General features: G+C 31.1%; 2 protein-coding genes across 5 annotated transcripts; one reads left to right on the top strand and one right to left on the bottom strand.

The window, feature by feature from the left end:
- The first annotated feature begins 1,078 nt into the window (after positions 1 to 1,078).
- Positions 1,079 to 6,899, top strand: LOC123903811 (S-adenosylmethionine carrier 1, chloroplastic/mitochondrial-like). The gene is made up of 12 exons (XM_045953453.1): positions 1,079 to 1,248; positions 1,446 to 1,550; positions 2,262 to 2,344; positions 2,893 to 2,969; positions 3,687 to 3,777; positions 4,440 to 4,493; positions 4,569 to 4,664; positions 4,977 to 5,066; positions 5,748 to 5,799; positions 6,156 to 6,217; positions 6,325 to 6,405; positions 6,508 to 6,899. The coding sequence occupies exons 1-12, from the start codon at positions 1,215 to 1,217 to the stop codon at positions 6,622 to 6,624; spliced, it is 942 nt and encodes a 313-aa protein (XP_045809409.1). The 5' UTR covers positions 1,079 to 1,214; the 3' UTR covers positions 6,625 to 6,899.
- Positions 6,900 to 8,543: 1,644 nt separating this feature from the next.
- On the bottom strand, positions 8,544 to 14,755 carry LOC123903794 (carboxypeptidase SOL1). 4 transcript variants are annotated; one of them, XM_045953414.1, is made up of 15 exons: positions 14,557 to 14,755; positions 14,086 to 14,161; positions 13,711 to 13,806; positions 13,478 to 13,508; positions 13,309 to 13,365; positions 13,079 to 13,174; positions 12,704 to 12,826; positions 12,272 to 12,376; positions 11,306 to 11,352; positions 11,096 to 11,221; positions 10,902 to 11,004; positions 9,967 to 10,029; positions 9,471 to 9,554; positions 9,138 to 9,201; positions 8,544 to 8,969 (listed from the first exon to the last, which is right to left on the bottom strand). In XM_045953414.1, the coding sequence occupies exons 1-15, from the start codon at positions 14,657 to 14,659 to the stop codon at positions 8,650 to 8,652; spliced, it is 1,494 nt and encodes a 497-aa protein (XP_045809370.1). In that variant the 5' UTR covers positions 14,660 to 14,755; the 3' UTR covers positions 8,544 to 8,649. The 4 variants fall into 4 exon arrangements, with proteins under 4 accessions (XP_045809370.1, XP_045809378.1, XP_045809388.1 ...); XM_045953422.1 differs by having other exon boundaries at positions 14,086 to 14,158; XM_045953432.1 differs by having other exon boundaries at positions 14,584 to 14,755.
- Between the last annotated feature and the right edge of the window lie 8,621 nt (positions 14,756 to 23,376).

The raw sequence follows: 23,376 nt of genomic DNA, 5'->3' as shown, positions 1-23,376 counted from the left end.
GCTTAATAAGATTACCATTTGTTTTTCCGGTTGAATGTGAGAATAGATTTTTTCATATCTTATAATGTGCAATTTCTCTTTCCATTATCTTGCCTCTTCATCTTTTGTGCATCAGGTATAAATACTTATGTTATTTTCTAAAACCATGATTTGTTGTAGTTATTTTATTTTTTGCAAAAATTAACTTTTTGCATAACAAATAAAATTAAGAGAATTTGACATTTTTTGTTTCTTGCAGATCATACATTCAACTTTTGTGTTGCATATCATTTATAGGTTTAGTTAATTGTTACTGTATATGTGTATTTATATTCTATTATGATACAAATTAAATAATATATACTTTATTTTTAATTGAATTATGTAATAGTTGTTTTACTTTCCTTTCCTTTACTTTTTTATTTATTCATTTTTTTTATTGATATACTTATTTTTATAATTTTTGATTTTAGGCTTTGGGTCATCATCTCTTACTCAAACGAACTGAACTGTGAGGTTGATGCTCTTCACATATGTCCCTTTGGAATATTTTTAAAAGGTATGTACCCTTTAATTTTATTTGTTTTATTTGAGTTTTTCTAATTCTGTCACTATTTATATGCCAATTGTGTGACTTAGATTTTGTCACATATCTTTTCATCCAATCCTTTGTGTGTTTTGAAATAGATTTATATGTTGTGCGGAGATATATCATATTACTCCTATATATATAAATTTTAGATAGTCATTCTGTTACTCATGTAAAGTAAATCATAATCCTTAAACCAATAATATTTCTTCATTTAACCACTCACTTACAATGCCACACCACTTCTCCTTAGAAAATAAATCTTTTGAATTTCGGATTCTCTATTTTATTATTATTATTATTTTGATAATATGTAATGTTTCAGTTTTATACAATTATAAAATAAAAATAATTGCATCACACCCGTGCATCGCACGGGTAAGGGTCTAGTTCAATTCCAATCTAATAATACTGTAATAACTATTTTATATTTAAATTAAAATTAAAATTTGTATTGAATTTGAAATAATTTTGAATAGCATAAGCCATAAACACAAACAACACTTCATAGAGCGGTTCAAAATGGAGCGGTTCAGTTTCTGATTTGGTTTGAGTAAACCATAGATTTTGCACGTGCGCATAAACCCCTTTGTTTCAAGCTTCTTCTTCTTCTCACTGTCAAATATTTGATCTTTGCACATTTCCCATGATCTCCATAGCTCCCCATCCAAATTCAATTGGTATGTATACTCTCTCTACAACGCCATTCATGTTTTTTGTTTTTCATTTTTTGCTTAAAGTTTTTTTTATTCAATTGGTCTTCAAATTTTAGCTACTCATCAATATTGTGAAATTTGTTGTGTCAATTTAGTGGAATAGGTTTATGTTTGTGAAATTTGTTTATTGCTTATGTTGAACAAATGAGTTGTATACACAGATGCATTGAAGTTTAAAATGTCTGCTCAAAAGGATCCTCATAAGTTCTTCATGTCTATCAGTCAAGAAGAGAATAATCCATTTGACTATTTTCGTGCTCTATATGGTAAGTTTTGTCATTCCAGTTCATGAATGCATTCATCCAAGGATTAAAAACTCTAAACCTTTGGTGTTTAAACAAATGGCTGCCCTAGTTCGCCTTTTTCGTGGCATTATGCATAAGTACTTATATGAATAATTTGCTACATTTTTATGTAGACATAATCATTATCAGTTACATATTAGTATAAAGTCGTTATTAGAAGTAGCAAATTGATAATTTTAAGGTCAAATGCATTCGGGGGTCTTTTAAGTTTTGATAGTTAGGCCCTTTAAGTTTTTCAGGCAATAAATACTAGGTTCTTTAAGTTTCTAACTTGTTGCACCGTGATCCTTCTACTTATCCTACGGTTACAAAAATACAAACGTGGCCGTTAATTTTGATGTTAACCCTAATGAATTTGAGACTCAATCTAATGTGAACCATGAGGTACAAACAATTGTGTCCCAACTGGAAGAAAGGTGTGCAACAAGTTAGAAACTTAAAGGACCAATTTGTTAGCTAAAAAACTTAAAGACCTATTTGTCACCTAAAAAAATTAAATGACCTAATTGTTACAAACGCAAAACTTAAAGGACTCGTGGATGCATTTGGAATAATTTTAAAGTCTTGCATGTTTAAACTGTAATTTGCTATTTCAGTTACTTGTTTTTTTTTTTTTTTTCTGTTATGTACTGCTACTGCTATAACTATTGCCTTCTTCCATGAGTACTGTAGAAGGTTGTATTGCTGGAGGTGTTGCTGGTGTTGCTGTAGAAGCAGTTTTATACCCCATTGATACCATCAAAACTCGACTACAGGTGAGCAACAGATTATAATTCTACTTCATCTGTTTTTATACCCCTCGTGTGAGGGACTAAGGAGGAATAGGGAAATAATTAATTCACAACCTGTCAAACAAGAGGCAACAGGTGTTGTTGTAGGTCTCAAAATGCTGTTGTCGGATACTAATAATATATTCCTCATTTGGGTGCAGCTTCAACATGTTAGTTCACGTCTAAGGTCAAATTTTATGGATGTTGTAGTTAATACTCTATTTGCAACATGCACATTATGCTCATAGCTCATGCATAATCTACTAGTTTGGTTAACATTCATTCTATCGCATTTGACTTGAAATTTTTGCTAGTGGAGCAATGCATAAAGCTTTCTTGCAGTATTTCCACCTCTTAGGGATAAGATTAATAGAATAGCATTCTTCTAACATTTTTCCATTTTTCTTTCATTGTATGTTGTAGTTATAGATCTTTTGATGGAACTTATTGTCAAGTTTTGGCTTGGTTCTCCCATATTTAATTTTTAATCGCATTATCTTTCGATTTTATATCTTGTTCCATTTTTATATCAGGTTGCTCGTGGCGGAGTAAATATTGTTTTCAAGGGTTTGTATTCTGGATTGGCTGGAAATCTTGCTGGTGTCTTACCGTGAGTAGGCTTTATTTTCATAGACATCTCATCCTTTTCAATTCGCGCAGCATTCGTTTTAGTGTTCTTTATCCCGTTTTCTGCTTTACGTTTAATATATTTCTATGACAACCATGTTTGAATCGAAGCTAATTAAATATTATAGCTTGTGTTTTGTACTCAAGCTAAGAAATTTTTTTATTCTAGCTTTATCTATTAAGAATTGACTGAAAGTGTCTTTTTCCATCTCTCTTAGAATACTTACATTTATGCTTACCGCTTCTGTGTAAATGTGAGCGTACTGTATTGTTTCTATCTGTTGCATTACAGCCTGTTGCACAGAATTATATTTCTTTCTATTACAGTTATTTTGCGTTAGTTACTGTTTGTTATGTTTCTAACATCTAGTATGTCTGCCTTTATATATGGAGGGTACACCTTAGTAATTGCAATTGAATTACAGAAATAACAAATTTCAGTTTCTCTCTCAGATTCTCTAAACAATTTATTCTCATTTTCTCATATTTTCTTTCACTTTCTCACTTACCTGAAATTCTGATACCCTCTTATCATCCACGGAATTATTAAACTGATTGTTTGCTCAAATATTGTTTAGATTCTGAAAAGCTGGTTTCTATATTTGCACCGAGGTTTCTTTATTTTTGTCATATATGTTGATTCTTAATTGAATTGATTATGTGCAACGTATCTTTAACGGACTATTCTTCCGCTTGGCAGAGCTTCTGCAATTTTTATTGGTGTGTATGAACCAGCAAAGCAGAAATTGCTAGAGATCTTCCCTGAAAATCTAAGCGCTCTGGCTCACATTGTAAGTTGGCTTTCTTAATAATAAAATAGATAATCTATTCTAATTGTCTAGGCAATGTCGCACACAAATTTCACCTTTTAATGAATGTATAATGACATGATGATGTTCAGAGCATTAATCAGTTGAAATAAATCATAGGATACACAAACTAGGATTGACATAAAAGTATCCTAACTTGACCAAAAACACAAGTGCGTAGTTCTTTTACAGGCCACCTTTTCTGATTTAAAAACCTTAGACTTATCATGATATCCAATATTTTTTAGTTTTAGATTTTCACCAAATTTATAAGAAATTTCACCAAAAAATATTTTCAATCATTCAAATACATTACTGATAGTATCTTTGTAATATTTGACAATGGCTTACAATACTTGCTGACAGTAGACAGCTTTTTAAAAACCTCAGTCTTCAATTCATAGCTTGAGTCAATTATCTTGTTTCACAAGCTCATTTTGAGCAGTGTAAAAGTTTTAATCTTTGCTTATTCTTATGCTTATGCTTGGCTTGAAAGGAGATTTTCTAGTTGAATATGTACTTTTAGTTATTTGAGATATGAATTACATATAAAATTGCACACAGGCAGTTTAGTCTAAGCTTAAAACTGTGACTGACATTTCCATTATATTTTTGCTATGGTAATAGTCCTAATCTGTGTTCAGGCTGCAGGTACTATTGGAGGAGCCGCTTCTTCTCTTGTTCGTGTTCCAACTGAGGTAAGTAATTTTACTTTTGACATTGCCAATTATTTTCTGCTTCTTTGAGTTTGAAATTGATTTGTGCTTTTCTAGGTTGTTAAGCAAAGGATACAGACCGGTCAATTCAAATCAACCCCAGCTGCTGTCCGTCTTATCATTGCTAATGAGGGTTTTAAAGGTCTTTATGCGGTATGTATTAATGTCATGTCATAGATGACCATATAATTAGTTTTTTTTAAGGTAGCTTGTGATACTTTCTGCTCTAAAACATTGTTCTAGTAGGTAATACTTATTTAACTTCCCTCTCTGGTGGAAAGAGCCTTCATGTTGATTTATATGAGAAAAAGGAGATACAATGTTGTATGCAGCTTGTAGGATTATGATAATTCCTTTACACTGTTTACTGCCATTTTACATGCTACTTGAATATTATATATATGCTGACTGTGGTTTTTATTTTACCTACCTTGACATGTACTTCCATTTTTCGAGTGATTGTAGGGATATGGATCTTTCTTATTGCGAGATTTACCATTTGATGCTTTAGAATTATGCATCTACGAACAGCTCCGTATCGGGTATAAACTAGCGGTAAGCTTAAATTTGAAGTGTCTATTATTCTATATGAAATTTTGTGAAGGTAGCCACAATTGCAAGTCATCTATAAAATGGGAAGCATTCTGTTTCATATAAAACAGTAGTTTGGATGGTAACGTTCTTTCCCTAAAAAATAGTTTCTCTAGTTTTCGTCCCTCCAAAATCTGAAATCAATGTTTTTCGTCTCTACCATATTGTGACATCTGTTGATTGCTTACGTGTCAACAAAAGTTCACGTGGCACATGGTAATGCCCATGTGGCTACTCATTTGCCATGTCAACACGTGACTGTGACTCCCGCCAAAATATTTCCTTGGGCCCTTAAATGAAAAAACTTGAAAATTGAAAACTATTCAAACCCTGGGGGGAAAACATGCTGACATGGCCAATGAGTGTCCACATGGATATTATTGGATGCCACCTATTATGGCAAGTGGCAATCCGTTGGACACATAAGTAGTTAACAGATGTCACATGACAGCATGGTACAATAATAATGATTTCAGAATTTGGAGGGTCAAAAATTAGATGAAGTTTTTGCACGGACATAAACCAAAGTTTGTTCGTTTTATAGGAACCAAAAACATATATAACATAATGTTTATTAATCTCTCCACAAATAAGACCTTGTTGAAGTACTAAATAGTTTCTGTATTTTTTTAATTTTTTTTGCAGGCAAAAAGAGATCTAAATGATCCAGAGAATGCTATGCTTGGGGCTTTTGCTGGTACTTCTACTTCACACTGATTATAAATTTTCTATTGAAGTATTTTAGGATTCTTTATAGCATGTATGTATAAGAATAAGAGTTCTTTGAGTGGAAGAAATGACACTTTTCCTTTCATTCAAAGTGCTTTGAAAGCCAAATGCAGCATTTGTGTTCAACGGTGAACACAATCTCAAACAGGCTATTAATATGTAATTTGTGCTTCTGAATTCATGTGGACTTTCTATTCTTTTTACTTTGGTTTCTCGTTGAAAGTCATCAAAACGAATAATGTTGCCTTTAATTTTGTGGTATATCTTTGTTGTCTAGAAGAGTGCTAAGAACTGAAAATGTTAAATTTAACACAAAATATACAGGCGCCATAACTGGAGCAGTTACAACTCCACTTGATGTAGTGAAAACCAGATTGATGGTTCAGGTACAGTGACATTTTTACGACATTTTTCTTTCTTTACGACATTTTTTTCACCGATGACTTTGTTTTGAAGTGATATCTGACATTATCTTACTCTCACTCCCTATCAGGGAACTCAAAAATATTACAACGGCATTTGTGATTGTGTTAGGACAATAGTTAAAGAAGAAGGAGCTCATGCTCTTTTTAAGGTATGAACATTACTTGAAATTTAGTGTAACACTAGTCATTATTTCCATTCTTAACTTTCTTTTAACCAAACAACTTTCTAAAAAGCCTAAAACTATTTGCAGGGTATTGGACCAAGAGTTTTATGGATAGGAATAGGTGGTTCAATATTTTTTGGTGTTCTTGAGAAGACAAAGAAAATTCTTGCTCAGAAGCACTCCCAAACTAATGCACAGAAGTGAGTTTAAAAATGCAGGATTAAGCTGCTGCTGAAGCCACTTATTGTCCAGATTCTTTCTCTCCTTCATCCCTAAATTGTTTCCTTGGGCCTGAAGATTTCTCTAAAAGGCTGAAAAAGAGCATGCTGTCACATATGTAAATTTATTTATTTTTAACATTTCCTTTCTAGAAAATGATAAATTTCCTATTCAAACACCAAACATTGGAGCAAGAGAATTTGGATTGAAAGAAAAAATTGAAACTCAGATTATATAAGATGGTCTTGAAATTTTCATCAGCTGTCAGTACCTTAATTTTAAAATCTCAAATTTCATGTACTAAATAAAATCCAGATTTAATCAATTTATCAATGCAAGGCAAGAGAGCTCACTTTTAATCAGTTTTAACTATACAAGTTAACAAAAAAAAAATAGTTCTTACTTGCACGAATTAGTGCAAGGAATTTTGAAGTTAAAATATTATCAATCTACAAGGAGTTTGTTCTCTTGTATTTTTTATGATAAAAAAAAAAAAGTATTCCCTGTGTTAGTAAAATAACTTGATATTATGTGAAAAAAGTTGTGTTGCTAGTGTTAGTAAACATGTTCAAACGGAATAATTCAATTGTTAAAAATAAAAAACCGAATAATTCAATCAACTTTCTATATTAAATTAAATAAAATAGGCTTAAATGCAGTTTTACCCCCCTATTTTGATTAAATCGGAATTTTACCCCCTGTTTTAAAACGCGGACTTTTACCCCTGTTTTATAATTTTTTGGATTTTGCCCCCCCTAAAATTCTGTTTTTGAGTCCAACTTAAAAGCTTCTCACACAACTCAATTTGGATCAATAATTCACCAAACGTATACCGAAATGACCGTAATCAAGTTATCTTTCTACATAATCAAACCCTACTAAATTTGGAGTTACAAAGAGAGATTAATTACCGTTTTCGTGAAGGTATGTCCCCCAAAATTCTACACAAAATCTGCTTTCGAGTCACAACTTCAAAGCTTCAACCAGAATTCCATTTGGATTCTTAATTCACCAAACTGGTACCGAAATGACTGAAATCGAGTTAGTTTTTCACAGAAGCAAACTCCACTAAATTTGGAGTTACAGAGAGAGATTAATTATCATTTTAGTGAATGTCTGTCCAAATTAATTAGTTAAATTTCAATAATTTATTGACATTGTATAAAGCAGTAAAATGTCAAACTGTATAAAATGAAGAATCGATTGTATTTTATTGACATTTTTTAAAATTTTATTCTTAATAATTGTTAATATTGAATTTTTTTTAATAAAAAATTAGTGTAATGCTTATAAACAGTAAATTGTATTTTTTTCTTGTGATATTATTATCTCTAAAATACAATAATCGATTAATAGTTTTTTTAATTCATAAAAATAATTACTAATTTATCAATTTACCGCTTTAATGTACCTATACATTCAAATTATTCGAATGTACCATAAAAACCCTATTTAAACCATAAAAATCATCTTTTTGAAAGAATGAAATCTTTCACACACATAAAGGAAGTGCTGAGCTCTTTTAGAAGCCAAACGCTATAATCAAATAGCATAGACTTCACAATTTGACTAGAGAAAGGAATATTTGGATATCAAAAGAGGTTTTGAAATTATTTAAGTTTTTACTTGCAAAATTTTGAATGCCTTATTCAACAATGTTTGAATATTTTAAAGCTATTTATTTGGTAAAGTAAAATGCTACAGCACAAAATTAAAGGAAACTTAAGCCATTGTGAAACTTAAGCTATCATTTATTGCATTCTTGGTCAGGATGCATTATGAGTCCACTTTCAATATTTTCTTATTCATTCATATTCCATAGAACAAAACTACTATATTAGTTGTATCAGAAGGATAATTGACCTTATTCATTTTCAAGATTGTATTTGTGACATTCAACAGAATTTGCTATTATATTTTCTTATTATATGGGCCTTGTCTAAAAGAATGAGGAATAAGTATTCTACATTAGTATACAACAGAATTTGATACAAATCAGTAACCAAAACCTCAAACCACAACAGTTCTTTTTGCTCCTGTTGACTGTTTGGAGGTTGAAATTTTGACTTTTTTTCTCCTCTGAAATAATAAGCATAAAAATCCTAAAATAACAATGAAAACAAAGAAAACTTCCAAGTGGGATCCCCAAAGAAATTGAACGAATTCTAGTTTGCTTTTACTGTCACAGTTGCAATCATGGACATTTTCTAGTATACCACCTTTGAGTTTGACACTAACTTCAGGGTCAAGAACAAAATCCAATGTCATGGCCCCTTCATCTAACCAAATTGATGTATTCTTTGATTTGTAACCAGGCATGGTTGCCACTACTGCAATTTACAAGTAGATAATTGTGAATATTTTAAGATTAAAATCTTGAAATTGTCATCATTTGGTGATGAAATCTATATCCTATCTATGAAACTATCACCTATGTGTTGAATTTAAAGCCTTAATTTTTTACACGAACGAAATAATACAAAAGTATGATATAATACCTTCATATCTATCTCGGGGGCCAAGTAAGCGATGGTAGTCACCAAACGTTTTTCTAGCCTTAACCTGTTGGTCAGGAATTATAAAATGCAAAGTACGTCATGAAAGTGAAGCTCAAATGTGAAACTTATTGTTTAATAGTACTAGATCAATTATTAGTCTAAAATATTCAGCCCAATCTTAAATCAGCATCGAAAAACTCTAGATGTCATTAGTTAATTGAACAAAGTAGGCACATACATGGAAAAAAAAAAATCACCTAAACATGGAAAAAATAGAGTAATAACAAGTTTAAAATCAAAATAGAAAGGACAAAGAAGTAATTTCAGACATACTGTGTAGTTTATTCCACTGACAGTTATAAATCCTGGTAATGCCCTTCCATCACCTGAAGAATATATCCTTCCATGCACTCCTGTCTGGATAGTAGAAAACAAACAGCTGATCAATCAAACAAAAAGCAATGGGACTAAAAACCTAAAAAATGGAAGATTTTCGGAATATTACTGTGCACATTGTGAAATATTATTAAAAAGTCTTTTTACGTGCAATTAACTATAACAGTGGTAGGCAATTAATAGAACGTGATCCAATGTTCTGCAGTCCCCTCTAAACTTTCCCTTTTTCATATGCATTGCCCTTATGTATATATAGAGTTGATAATCACATTGAAAAAGGCTTCAAAGCCTTTGATGGTAATATTTCACGGTAATATTCTCTGTTTTTTATAACACTTCTGTTGGTATTTTAAAATACTGTAAAGCAAAAAGACATGACAAAAATAACAAATTATTTCTTTAGGTTTAATGCGGATAAGCAGACACAGCATACCTTCACAAGACTTGCAACAAGATTAAGCATGCTCATTTTATTGTATTTCCAAAGCATAGGAAGCTGCATTTAACAGAAGTCAACACAATAAATTTTACATGTTAAAAACTAAACCAATCATAAGCAGAAAGAAGCGAGTTTATTTGGTAAAGAACATAAAAAAGCAAGTGCAATAAAAGAAACCAAAATTAACTAAGTTATGGTGGTCTCGGGGGATTTCTTGTTAGATTATGTTGAAACGGTAATCATACTTGCTATATAAATAGATGTTTAAAAAACTCATCATCATGCAAACTAGATTGGCTAATATCGGGGGGAAATTGTAAAAGTGGATGCAAAGGTTTATTGCTAAAGCTTGGCTTTCGTCATCTGTAAATGTGTATACTTACGTCTAGACTCTAGCAACAGATCTACAGGACAACTCCAGCCAAAAATATACTCTCTTTTCAAGTTTGTTTTAACAATGGAAGCTTTGAATAGAATGTTGGAATAATTTTATGGTGCACCTCAAGTTTCTGTTCAGGGTAGGATCTCTTATATCTTTCAAGTTTTTTCTTACCTGAAACTCCTATACTTCTCTCAACTTTAATTTCTTCAACCATGGCTTATTGAATTTGTCATTCTTTGGTCCAGATGATGTTTGTAGTTAGCTAAACTGCAATAGTTTTATTTAATTATTAAGGTTAAATTGTACTGTAACTACTCATTATAGTTTCTTTAAATTTTTAATTAGGTCTTATAGTTTCAAAGTTTTTAATGAAAGTCTCACACTTATGACAATTTTTAAATAGTTCCTTAATCATATATAATTACATGTATGATGAAAGCTTGAACTTAGTATAACGACAAATTCAGCAATGCTATCTTTCAATAGATCTTTAATAAAGACGTATTCAAAAAATAAAAGGATTCCATTACAAAGGTTTTCCACTAACCTCTGAAGCTTTAGGCCATTTATTGTCACTAATTTCCAAGGTCAATTCAAAACAACCAGCATGTATATAGTTCCAATCTTGCATTCCTCCGTATAAAGGGTACCTGCATTGATATCTTTTGTAATTTATGAACATATTGAAAAAACATAGACTGCAGTAATGAACTTCTACGCATTACTTTCAAATAACCGTACCATGCTGCTCCGTTTGTGATTCCATCTATAAACTCCTTGCTTAAAGACATGTTGTAGTGGGAGTGGCTATATATACTTGCCATGAACCGAAATGCTTCATCATCAGGACATCCATAGTAGAAAGTCCTGTATATCAATAGACAAAGTCAATACAAAAGTCAAGATTGAGAGCAATATCATTGTACATCATACAGTAGAATATTTTACCACCTTTTATCACGGGTACCATCCCAAGGATAATTTGCAACAAGTGCGCCCTGAGGTAGTAAATGAAAAAGACACCATTAATGAACAAATATGTATCTAAATATGATAAGAATTGACGAAGACAATCTATAATCAGTTGTTCAAGAACAATGTTCAGGGTTAGCATAGTTCAATATGTTGGCCTATTAGAACTAGAATACATGGAAAGTTATCTTGTAACATTTATTTTGTATCTTGCACTAATTTAGAGTATCCTAGATTGTCTTTTACTATTGATTTCCATATTCTATTATATTTCATTTATTTTCTAATTTTATTAGGAATAGGAGTCTAGTATTGGTATAAGTATGAGTTAGTTCTTAGTTTTTTATGCATAAAACCAGCCTCATAATTCAACTTGTTTATTCTTTCTCTTCACTCTTTCTTATCTAAAACCTTATAAGTTCAATGTCCTTTTCGACCAAATAATGAAAAACAAGTAAGTGCATTTCAGCGAAGAAATTAACAATTTATGAAAATGCTAGCAGAAGGCACTCAGAAAAGCTCCAAAAATATGTTTTTGTTTGACGAAGAAATATCAAATGACATAAACCTCCCTAGAAAAAAATAATCTTTATTATTCTTTTTCAATAAAAACTTTTTAAGGGGTGGTGTTAACAAAACCCAAAAAAAAAATTGATTTCGTAAAGCAACATGCACTGGAAAGTGAAAACTGATTATCTTCATATTCTAGATTTCAGAAAGAATAACAAGTTCAATAACTTGTAAAAACTTTATCTTATACTCTTAACCAAAACCGCATAACTCTAGAACGCTGTATCTACAAATAGAGAAAATAGTGATATTGTAGAATAAAAGCAAAGATAGAACTCCTTGATGTATAAATAGAACCACAATTAAGTAAAATAAACCTTGAAATAAACAGCCTAGCAATGAGTAGAAATTAATATGTAAATTCCAAATAAGTACCCCGTGCAATGTTGCAGATGCTGTAAATCGTATATCTCTTAACCAATTCATTATTGCTCTTGTTTCGGGTTGCCGAGACTCCTCATCATCATTTGCAAAGTAGAACTGTTGTTTCGTTCGAGACAGGCATAGCAGGTTAGTTCTCAGATGATCTCTAGCAATAAATAGAAAATCTAACAAAAAATTTAAATTAAATGCAAAAAGCAAGTGAAGAATATGCAATCGACATCAAGAAAGTAAAAGCTCATGGTCCTAATTTTAAGAACATGCATATAAGGTGACACATTTATACAATGGCATCTATAAATGTAATCAAACAATATAATAATCTTATTTATGACCATAATAATAGTAAAATTTCAGTCATAACAGTAAAACCAATGAATGTTCACTACTACTATTGTATACAGATCACTACTACTAAATTTATACCTGATCAGGAAAATCCCGGTTCAGATCAATATTATTTGCATTACCACGCTTCCTTAAGGTGTAGCCATCGGGATTCATTGATGGAAGTAAATGAAGGTGAACATTCTCCACAATCAATGTCGCCTAAAACATTTAACTAAAAGTAAGACATCGTAAAAGTAAATACTAAATCATAAAATAACAAAAGTGTCGGTTAAATATCATAAAACTTGTGTGCTCAATAAATAGATATTGCGGCAGTTTATAAGCTTCAAAAACTCATCACTGGTATCAGTTAACGCACAGTGAAAGCACACATTCATTTAATGCCACAACAAATGCGAGGAGAGAGATGAGAATATACTTCTGCAAATAAGGAAAAAGAAAGAAACGTACCAGAGGATCTTTCAAGTAATTATCACATAACCAATTGGCCAAAATTATAAGAAGTTCACGGCCCACTGGTTCATCTCCGTGCACATTTCCGATATACTGCATCAGTATCAGTATTATATTGGTTACAGAGTTGCCAGAACTACCAAATATTCTTCGGGAGACAAAGCTACTAATCTGTATTGAGTACAAAAAATTCCAATGGAAGAATAATAAATGAAAAGAAAACTCGCCTTAAATGCAGGTTCGGTCTCTTGTTCTCCCGGCTTGTCAGAAATCTCAATCACCCACTATATGGAGAAACACAAAGAAGAGATACAGAAATCATGCAACCAAGATGAAAAGATATTTTGATTCGGAGATAAGTTATGAATGAAAATTCCAAAAAGAAGAAGAAATTACCAGTGGAACTCCATTCACACTCTTCCCAATACTAATAGCCCACGCCAAAAATCCCTCGAAGAGAGAAACAGACAATAAATCAGTTTAGCAAATGGCAAGAAGTATTTCCTTTCAACTATTCATACATATTATGAAGTGTGAAAAGAATTTGCTCTAGTAATGTCCTTTATTGAGGCATGACTCAAGTCCGAGATGGATAAAAAAAGCATCAATGTGCAGGTATGAGGAATCACCTGTATATTCTAGAAATGTTGCTGCATCTTTCTCCAAATTCCTTGATGTTCCTTTCAAGGTCAGAATTGCTCATATAACCTCGTGTCAAATCAACACTACATAAAGAAAAGAAAACAAATCACTAAATAAATTTTGAAAAAAACAAAACATGATTTGAAGTTACAAGCACAACATAGAGACCCTTTCCATTTCCTAAAATAAATGGACATCTCCATTACTACAGTTTTAATGTATAAATGTGTAATTAATATCCTCAATTCTAGAAATGTGTGCATTTATATCTTTAATTTACTTCAAAACTATAGTAACAGACACTTCCATTTCTTTTAGGAAATGGAGACGATCTCAACTCGTTAAAGATCCATCGTGATTACCTAGTCCGGGCCTGAGACTCACTGTCTTCGAGCAAACGCCTTGCACGGCTTACATTACTACGGTCACTGAAATCTTCTAATACCAAAACAAACATGCAATTAGAATTTAGAAAACTTCAAAATTCTAACTTTCAAGCTAAACATAAAACTCCATCATGTTAATTAATGATCACAACCATGTAAACTCTTATTACTCCTAATTTGCACTCATTCAATTCAAACATATATAAAGTCAACATTTGAAAATTTCCACAATGTTACCATATCAAGTAAAAAAAACTAAAAACATATAAATATAACTTAAATTCCCAAATGAGACAAAATTATAAAAGTTTTAGATTGGTTTAAGCTGAAAATAAAAAACAAAAATTTACAAGTACCCATTTCTATGCATGTCCTAAGAATACTAAAAAGACAAATGGGTAGTTGCAGAAGGCATTGATGGATGCATAATTTGAGATGAAAGAAAACCTGAAGGAAGAAGAGATTGAAAAGCACCCTTAGCTAGAGAAGAATAGAGTGTGGAAGCAAGAAGGAGAAGAGACAAGAGAAGGTTCATCTTCATCAGGATCATCGAAGAGGACGATGATGATGTCGGATTCAGTCTTCAATTGTTTGTTCTGATTCCATCATTTTTGGTGGTAACTATTATGTCACTCATGTGACGTAAAAAATTGAATTTTTTCATTTTTAAGTAACCTTGGTCACTTTTTGTTATTGGGCTTGGGCTTGGGCTTCAATCATCAAATGTTTCTTTTTGCACCCCCTGGCTTCAATCATGTAAACGATGATAGTGTTTCTTTTTGCACCCTCTGTATTTCTCGTGCCCTCCCTAGATTTTTAAAAATACCTCCCTCACAAGATAACTAGTGAATGTCAAAGGGGGCGCAAAAATATGAAAAAATACAGTTTGCTACTTAAAGTGAGAACTCAAGGAGGCACAAAATCTAAAAAAAACACAGTTCGAATAGAGTTTTACTGTAACGAGACTTTTACACAAGATTGAGAGTTTACTTCGATCAGTTGGATTTGGACGTCAAACTATGTCATTCTTATCGTGAATCAAATTCTTGTGCCAATATAAAATGTGAGCAAAGTTCTGATATATTTTATTATGAGCAAATTTCTGTTCAAATTAGATTGTTGTTATTAGCCAATAGAGTTAGCATAACCCTCTCTTTTACCAAACCAAAAAAATTTGATATTATGAAATTTAAATTTTGGTTCTCCGCATTGGTTGGAGACTAACATTATTCATAGCCACGTTAATATAATTTGAATCAATTAAATTCTAAATTACTTATGTAACTCTATGTTCCACAAAAATAAGTATTCATATATTATTTATAAATAAAAAAAACAAGTATAAATATATACATGGAATATTTCTTAATTCAAGGTTAGAATCTATAAGGACACCTTGACCAAAAAATAAAGAATCTATAAGGACACGAAATAAGAAAATGAAACAAATTAAATAAAGTTGTGACATCAATTTTTAATATTTTTTTAAATTACATTTAAAAAATTACCTGTATTTCATGATATTTTACCTCTTGAAATGTTTATTGCAAGTGATGTGTGTGTGAGATGAATCAAAGAAACTTCTTAATTATTTTTTTAGAGTTGAATTATCAACATAAACAGCTTAATTAAATTTCATCAACACGAACGAAGGTAAAGCGAAAAAGAAAAAAACAATAAAATAAATGAATAGGTCAAATTATATGATAAAAATATCTTTCATAAATATAAGTACTAGTACACTAGCTATATGCAAATTACAATTGTCTCAAAACATTCTTTTACGTTACAATAAAAGATACTACTATTCCTGCATAGAATATTCGGAAAGAATCAAATTATGAGAAACTAACTATGAGCAACGGAAGTTAAGACACCGTTGATTACTTAATTGGTTAAACTTTAAACATTTTTTTTATGGAAACCAAGTCACATGTAACATCGAGTAAGTAAGTAGTTAAATTAATTTTCTTCTAATAGCCGTCCAAAACACTTTATAATAGCATATCATTTACCGACAAATTAAGTAACGATGGTGCTAAGTGGGGCCACTTAAAGCATTAATTCCCTAATTATAAACACGTGTACGGTTCTTGTAACAAAGAATACCATTGCTTATGTAAATTTGTGATTAATATAATTAATTAATGTGATTATTATATAGTAAAGTCGATTAGTAACTGCTTTGTTTGGTGTTGAAATGGACAAGTCTACCAATCATAGTGGCTATTGTGATTGTGTAGCCGACCACTTTCTTATACAATTACTACTACTTGTCATGATTCTAGATTGTTCTTCTCAATTGTCAAAATTCTAATGTCATTAGATATTTAGGATACTGCTAGTAACTTAGTAGGTTCGGTTTACTCGTCCATAATTTTTTCACATCCTATAGTAATTTGGTCATCATATATTATGCTTACTATGTAATGTGGTTCGACCTTAGTTGAATAGGATATGTTCTATAAAATCGTACTATGTAATGTGGTTTGACTGATGAATTTGTTGCGGTTCGACAATGCATATATACATTCATAATTTCACAACAAGTATTTTATCCAACTTCTATAATAAGAAAATTATAAACTCTTTTAACTTATAATTTTTTAGATAAAAAAACTGCAAATTCTCTCATAATGACATAGTTATCCAAACCCCAATAAACCCTACAGTGTTAATTATTTTCTATCTTTTTCACTATTCAGTGTTAAATTTGAAGTGAATACACTTTGGCACAATGCATCAATCTCGTATCACATGTAACAAGTACATAGAAGTACTTAGTTAGGTAGAAACTCATTTGCTCAAGTACTTATACAATTGGTTTGGTACCCATGCATGTATTTGGCACAAGTTTAAATTTAGCTAGACAATCAATCTGGTACGTGCCATGTGGTACGCTCTAAAGATGTAACATATGCATGCATGCTGGTGTATTGTTCTTTTTTTTTTTTTCTCACAAGAAAATTGCCATAGGATATATTTGCTATAACGTTTAGCCTAATTAATCAAGGTTTTCTTGTAGTGATTTCTTTTAGATCATACGGGACCTATATATAGGCTATGCTATAGCGGTCTGGGCAAGATTCCCCCACCCGCGTCATGGAGTCACTAACTCTGCTATTCTCAGGGGTAGTTATCTCATGTGATCTATTATTTTGGCCTTATCCCCGGGTTAGGGATATCTTATTGGCATAGAGAGAGGATATATGGACCTGGTCTTTTTGGGCTTCAAAATATGGGGTGAGATTCAAGTTATTCTTAAACCACCAAATTTATTTCTAATTTCGTAAGATGATCCCAAATAAATCTCTACAATTATAAGTATTTTAAAAAATGATAACTTTTTTTCTTTCAAATTAGTCATTTTGAAAGTCTTCTAAGAATTAAAATTAGGCAAATGCTAAATAGTGCCCCGGGGCACTCTTTAAGCCCTTAAATAGTAAGTTTTTTATAGAATTTTTATTGGAATGCGTAAAGTCAACGCATTGGAAATTGTAGTGTTTAACTTTTTGAATAAAAAGTTTCTTTAAATGGAATGCTTAAAGAGTGCCCCGGGGGCACTCGTTAGCAAGACCCTTAAAATAATAATGAATGATTAAACATAGATATTAAATTGTACAAAATAATTTAACACAGAAATTAACTTATCATACTCAATACAAAGTTACCACAACAAGATTTCAAGAAAAAATGGCAAGACAAACCATTTTATATAGACAATCAAAATCCAAATCCTAACCTTATGCGTATTAATTATTATTTTTGGGTAGCATGATGATGACCATCAATTCATGCATATGGTATGTGGCATGTACAAGTAGCCAAGTAGGTGATTGGAAAATTCCACAAAATGAAATCCAAAGATACAGACATGGCATGGCATGCCCACGCGCTCAGAAATAGATCTATTATATCTGTAGCTACGTTTTCATTGGGCCACGACTCACTGAGTCGATACGGATAACTCGTCTCCGAGTCGATAAGATAAATATCTTGGGAATTGAGCGTCTCTTTAGACCAGATATTTCTTAGCTGACCGTAAATGCTGCCCGCTCATTCCCAGCCACTCATGTGCCACGTGGCAATAGATTGTGGGTGCGATGCGTTTTCGGGCACGGGTAGGAAAATGTGTGGGTCCTCCCCTCTTGGTCACATGGCAACTAGTAAACATGTACATGTATCATGTCATCATCTTTAAGAAAAAGTAAACAAACAAATGCCACTTTTTTTATTTATAGAAAAAAAAACAAATATACTTAATTAGTTTTTGCATTCCATTTTCCACAGCATGGTACGATGCAATTGAAAATTTTGTTTTTTTGTTTGATGATTCCAATTGAGAATCTACAATTAAGCTTCCATATTTGTGTATTTAATGTTAATAATGTTAAGAATGTTCACTTAATTAAGCTTCCAAGTCAAATAGTCTACTTGCTATAAATTTTACCTTTTAAGATGGATAAGTGGAATGATCAGGGTTTGAATCTCGGGCCGTTGCATATATAATGCAATTTCCCCATCAATTGAGCTAAACTCAACCCACTTAGGTTAGTCTGGTGGTATTGACTTGGAACCTGAGAGTGTGCTCCTCTTGAGGTCTGAGGTTCGATTCTCTCTGGTGCCAATTTGGATGGACTAATTTAGCTTCTTCAAAAAAAAAAAAAAACTGAACTCTGATATAATTTTACTTTTAAAGTAAATAAATGGAATTTCCGATATTTAAATTTTGATTTTTGTATATAAAATGTGATTCTTATCGTCTGAGTTAAACTCACGAAGTAATTAATAATCCAACATTTATTCTCATCTAACTTAATATTTTTAACTCATATCTAATAGTATATAAAATGTTTTTTCTTTTAACAACAAAATTTATAGATTGGATAAAAGTACAAATGATACTATATTTATAAATCGGGATTAAGTATCAGGGGTACTTGACCCAAACACCAAAAGTAGCACTAATCGACAATCATATGGTAAAAGAAATCAAATTTTATCCAAGGATACAATTTACTGGACAAGTTTTTCATTCATAGAAACTACAAACTCCTCTTTTTTTTCTCGCCATTAACCACTTCCAATAAATCATCATAATTTCTTCAAAAACTTCATCAATTTTTACCACTCTAGATGAAAAGATTGAATCATTTCTTGCTCTCCAAATACCACAAAATCGCGTGCCACACTAGAAGGAGCCCCTTGAGTCGTTTTCCATTTGTATTGCTAAAAAAAAATAATTGTAACAACGCAAAGAGGTCACAAGACACCACCAATGTAAAGTCGAACAAATTAAAAATCATATACCACAATGTGATAACAAAAGGACATTCATCAAAAATATGTCTCTCGCTCTCCACCACATCCGGACACCACACACAATTTATATTTGCACCAACACCTAGACAACCCCTTTTAGAGAGATTTTCCCTAATTGGTAATGTGATGCATTGTGTTGTGTCCTTCATTCAATATCAAATATTAAAAATAACTACACATAGGACATTTTTTCTACTTCAGAATACAAGTGAGATTTTGACATGACATTTTTATTTAAAATTTTATTTCATGAGATCTTATTGTATCATTTATATGTTACTTGAGAAATACTTACTTGTTCAATATAAACCTTTCATCTAATATATATCAAGGTTCTAATTGATTTATCAATAACACACTCTCTTAACTCAAATGGATTAATATAAAATGATGTTCACGAAGACTTAAGATAATTAAACATTCTCCTCTCAAAATTTTAGGTTTAAATCTTTGAAAAGAAATAGTAAACTATCTCTTAATCATACACACCTTGTGTTAAGAAGAAGAAAACCGCTAATGCAAAACCATTTCCCCAAGGGTTGTTTGACTTGATGAATACAAAACTATACTATTTTATAATGTTAATAAAGTTGCTTTGAAGAAAGAAGAATACACCCGTCAAGTAGAGCACTAATTAGTGGTGGTATCTTTCAATCAATCAACACTAACTAACGTGTTTAATTTTAAACTATAAATTGCACTAGCCATTACTAAATTAATATCTTTCTCCACTTTGAACGATTTTTACTGATTGACTCAATGTTCTTTGTCTCATGATCAATATAAAATATTTAGTTTTTGAAAAAAAAAAAAAAAGGCAATATTAGCCAATAAATTGAAGTCAACTAAAAAGCTAACCTATTAGCATTTGCTAAATATGGTATTAACAAGATAAACTATAAATGTTATTACAACACAAGACCAGTCAGCCCTTAATGGCTTAGTGCCCTCCGAAAAAGGATGATTATGAAATGTTTGCTAAACATTATAATGGGTTCCTATACAACTCTATAAATTAGTTTAGGTTGACTTTTTGAAATGTTGGGATAGTGGGATTCACTGCTATAATTTCATGTGGAATAAACACGTTTAAGAAAAGGATTACTATGGAGATTTTTTTTTCCAACCCAGTAATTTGAGTTTTTAATAATCTAATAATTTCGGGTTTTTTTAACAAAACTATATTATGGACTGGGCCATAGGCTGCATAGTTGAGGAAATCTCTTCATCAACTGTCGAGCACGACCTAATTGCAAAGGTCCAAGATCGCACGATCAGGTCAACTGACACAATATCTCGTCATATTGTAACTTCGATATCAGAATGGTGGACATTTGCTTTCCATCGAGGCTCCTTAGTCGTTTTTCTATAGTCATTGGTGACATTAATTAATATGTCCATCAATGGTTTTGGTTCAGCACTGAAAGTTATATATACTAATTTTATGTAGAGGAGTCAGGTACATTATTCTTACTCTTAGACATCTGCTTCACACTCTTATCAACTAGAGTGTCGGTACAAAAACTCCCTCTCATTCACTAGAACGAAAGAGGAGCACCACCGAACAAAGGTCGATACTGATCCCGGCAAGATCAAAAGCTAAAGAAGAAAAAGAGAAGAAAAAAAAAAGAAGACAAAAAGATAAAAAGAAAACTAGTCTATGAAGAATAGTGTCCCCCTAAAATAATCCCTAAAGATTTTTACTTGACTGAATGTTCTTGTCTAATATATCAATATTCTTGGAAATCCTCACTAAAAAAGTTGAAAAAATAACCACCTTATTAATTTTCTAATACTAAAAGAATATTCTTGTATATGAGGATACGAATACTTGAGAGTTAAAATAATCTGATATTTTTTAATTTAATCAAAGGTTCCAAATTCGATTATAGTTTTGCACACAGAAAGCACTATATTTTTATTTTATTTTACTAAGAAAGACACAAATATCTAGCACAAAGTTGACACCATTACACACAAAAGCAAAGCAAACACCACTAACGCCAAGAAGTTAATATTTTATTGATGCTGTCTGGCTCCAATTATTTCAACTTTTTGAATACACCTAATATTAAAATTATGCTCACAAAAAATTAATATTAAAATTACCTTTCCCATCACGCCAAAGGCAACTTCAAATTTGCACAAGTTGTTTGACAATGAGAGTATGAATTTGGAACAAACGGGTAGTGTTATGGGAAACATATTCTATCGCATAATCTTACTAATGTTTCTTTGTGGGTTAGGGGAAAAATAAAGATAGATAAGTTTTCGTTGGTTTTGATCTTGTGGTGTGTAAAAGAACCAACTTTGTGGTAGGATCCGATCCGATCCGTTCAGTTTCATGTGTGACACATATAGTTGATGTCTTAAAGTTTTAAGTAAAGATATAACATTTCACTTTTTTGTGGTCTGAAAATATTGACACGTTTCTTTAGATGCTCTTCGGACCCCGACACAATAGATTTTGGTGGATATATATGGTTGGGGAATAGTATTAGTATTTTGAATCTTTGAAGGAAATGAATGAAAGTGAATAAGAGCAAGAATGGAGTTTATTTGTGGCAAGAACAAAGCAATTTGAACATAATGAAACTTGGCGCCATTTGGTGTGCAACCTTTAAGGTGTATGGCAATTTCAAATGAAAATTGGATTATGGCCAACATAAAATTGGACTCACAAATTTCCACTTCAAGAATTATATTTTGAATTTTTTTTTGCAGTATACTGTAAATTTAAATTCTAATAAATCATGTGAAATAAATAGATCAAAATATTTTATTGATTCACACTTTATTTAAAATATTTCACAATTCATTTTCCAATTTGTAATATTTTTTTTTATTAATTTAATTTATTACCACTATTTTTGTTTGGATGATTTACATTACATGAATCAAGTAAGGTTTCCACTACACTTAGTTTTTTTTTTTTTTTTAACGAACATGGTTATTAGTTTGTAATTTTTTTTTACAAGTATTCCTAACTTCCTATTTATCAATGAATTCAACTCTTATAAAGTGAGTGATTCATTTTAAAGTATAAATAATAAATAAAAAATATATATTATAAATACCTTATAACAAATCATGAAATTATTATAATTACTGATTTTATTTTTTTCACTTTACATTTTACTCACGCTCCAAATCCTGTATCAATTATGTGCAAATAGATTCTCTACCAAAAAGAAGAAAAAATGACTTACCCCTCTTGCCTCTTGGTATTACTTCTCATTACTATTCTTGATGGATAATGTCCCCTGTTTTATTAAAATGGTGAATTTTCACCGCAATAGATCCATTTTTAAGTTCAAGTAAAGTTGTTTTCATCAATTTTGAACTTGTCCCCATACTTTCTTCTTTGCATTGTCGTTGGTGTCTTTTTGGTTGGTGGTGTTAACAAAATTTAGATCCACATTGAAGGTGTCAATTTAATTGGGATTATTACCATCATTTTTAATAATTTACAAATATGATTGGTTTTAAAAAAGTATTGTTTATGTTAGAAATAAATTTAGAGAGTTAGAGAGTAGAGATAGAGAATACAGAAGTTTTGTATTGATTTCATCACATATGTGTATATTTATCTTTGCGGTATAACATGAATCTTATTTATATGACACAAATAAGTAAGTGAATCGTAAAGGTAATTAAGATCCACTTAAAAAATCATTCATTGATGAGAGACCAAGATAGACATCCACTAACTTATAATTATTCATAACATTTTCAATATTTTTAATTTTTTACTAGATAGAAGTGTATTAAGAGTTTTTTAAGCTCATGTTTTTAATAGGTTAATACTTAATACTTTAAATTCTTTGTCATGTAGTTGTCTATAATTTTAAATATTAAAACCGACTTTTGTATCCCCTCCTGTCATATTTATAAGAAAAAAATATTTCAAATTTTGGTCATTATTATAAATAAAAAAATTAACTA

This window comes from Trifolium pratense, linkage group LG1 (assembly GCF_020283565.1).
Source record: "Trifolium pratense cultivar HEN17-A07 linkage group LG1, ARS_RC_1.1, whole genome shotgun sequence".
NCBI lineage: Eukaryota > Viridiplantae > Streptophyta > Magnoliopsida > Fabales > Fabaceae > Trifolium > Trifolium pratense.
Note: the sequence above shows the minus strand (reverse complement) of the source record. Positions and strands in the feature narration are given on the sequence as shown.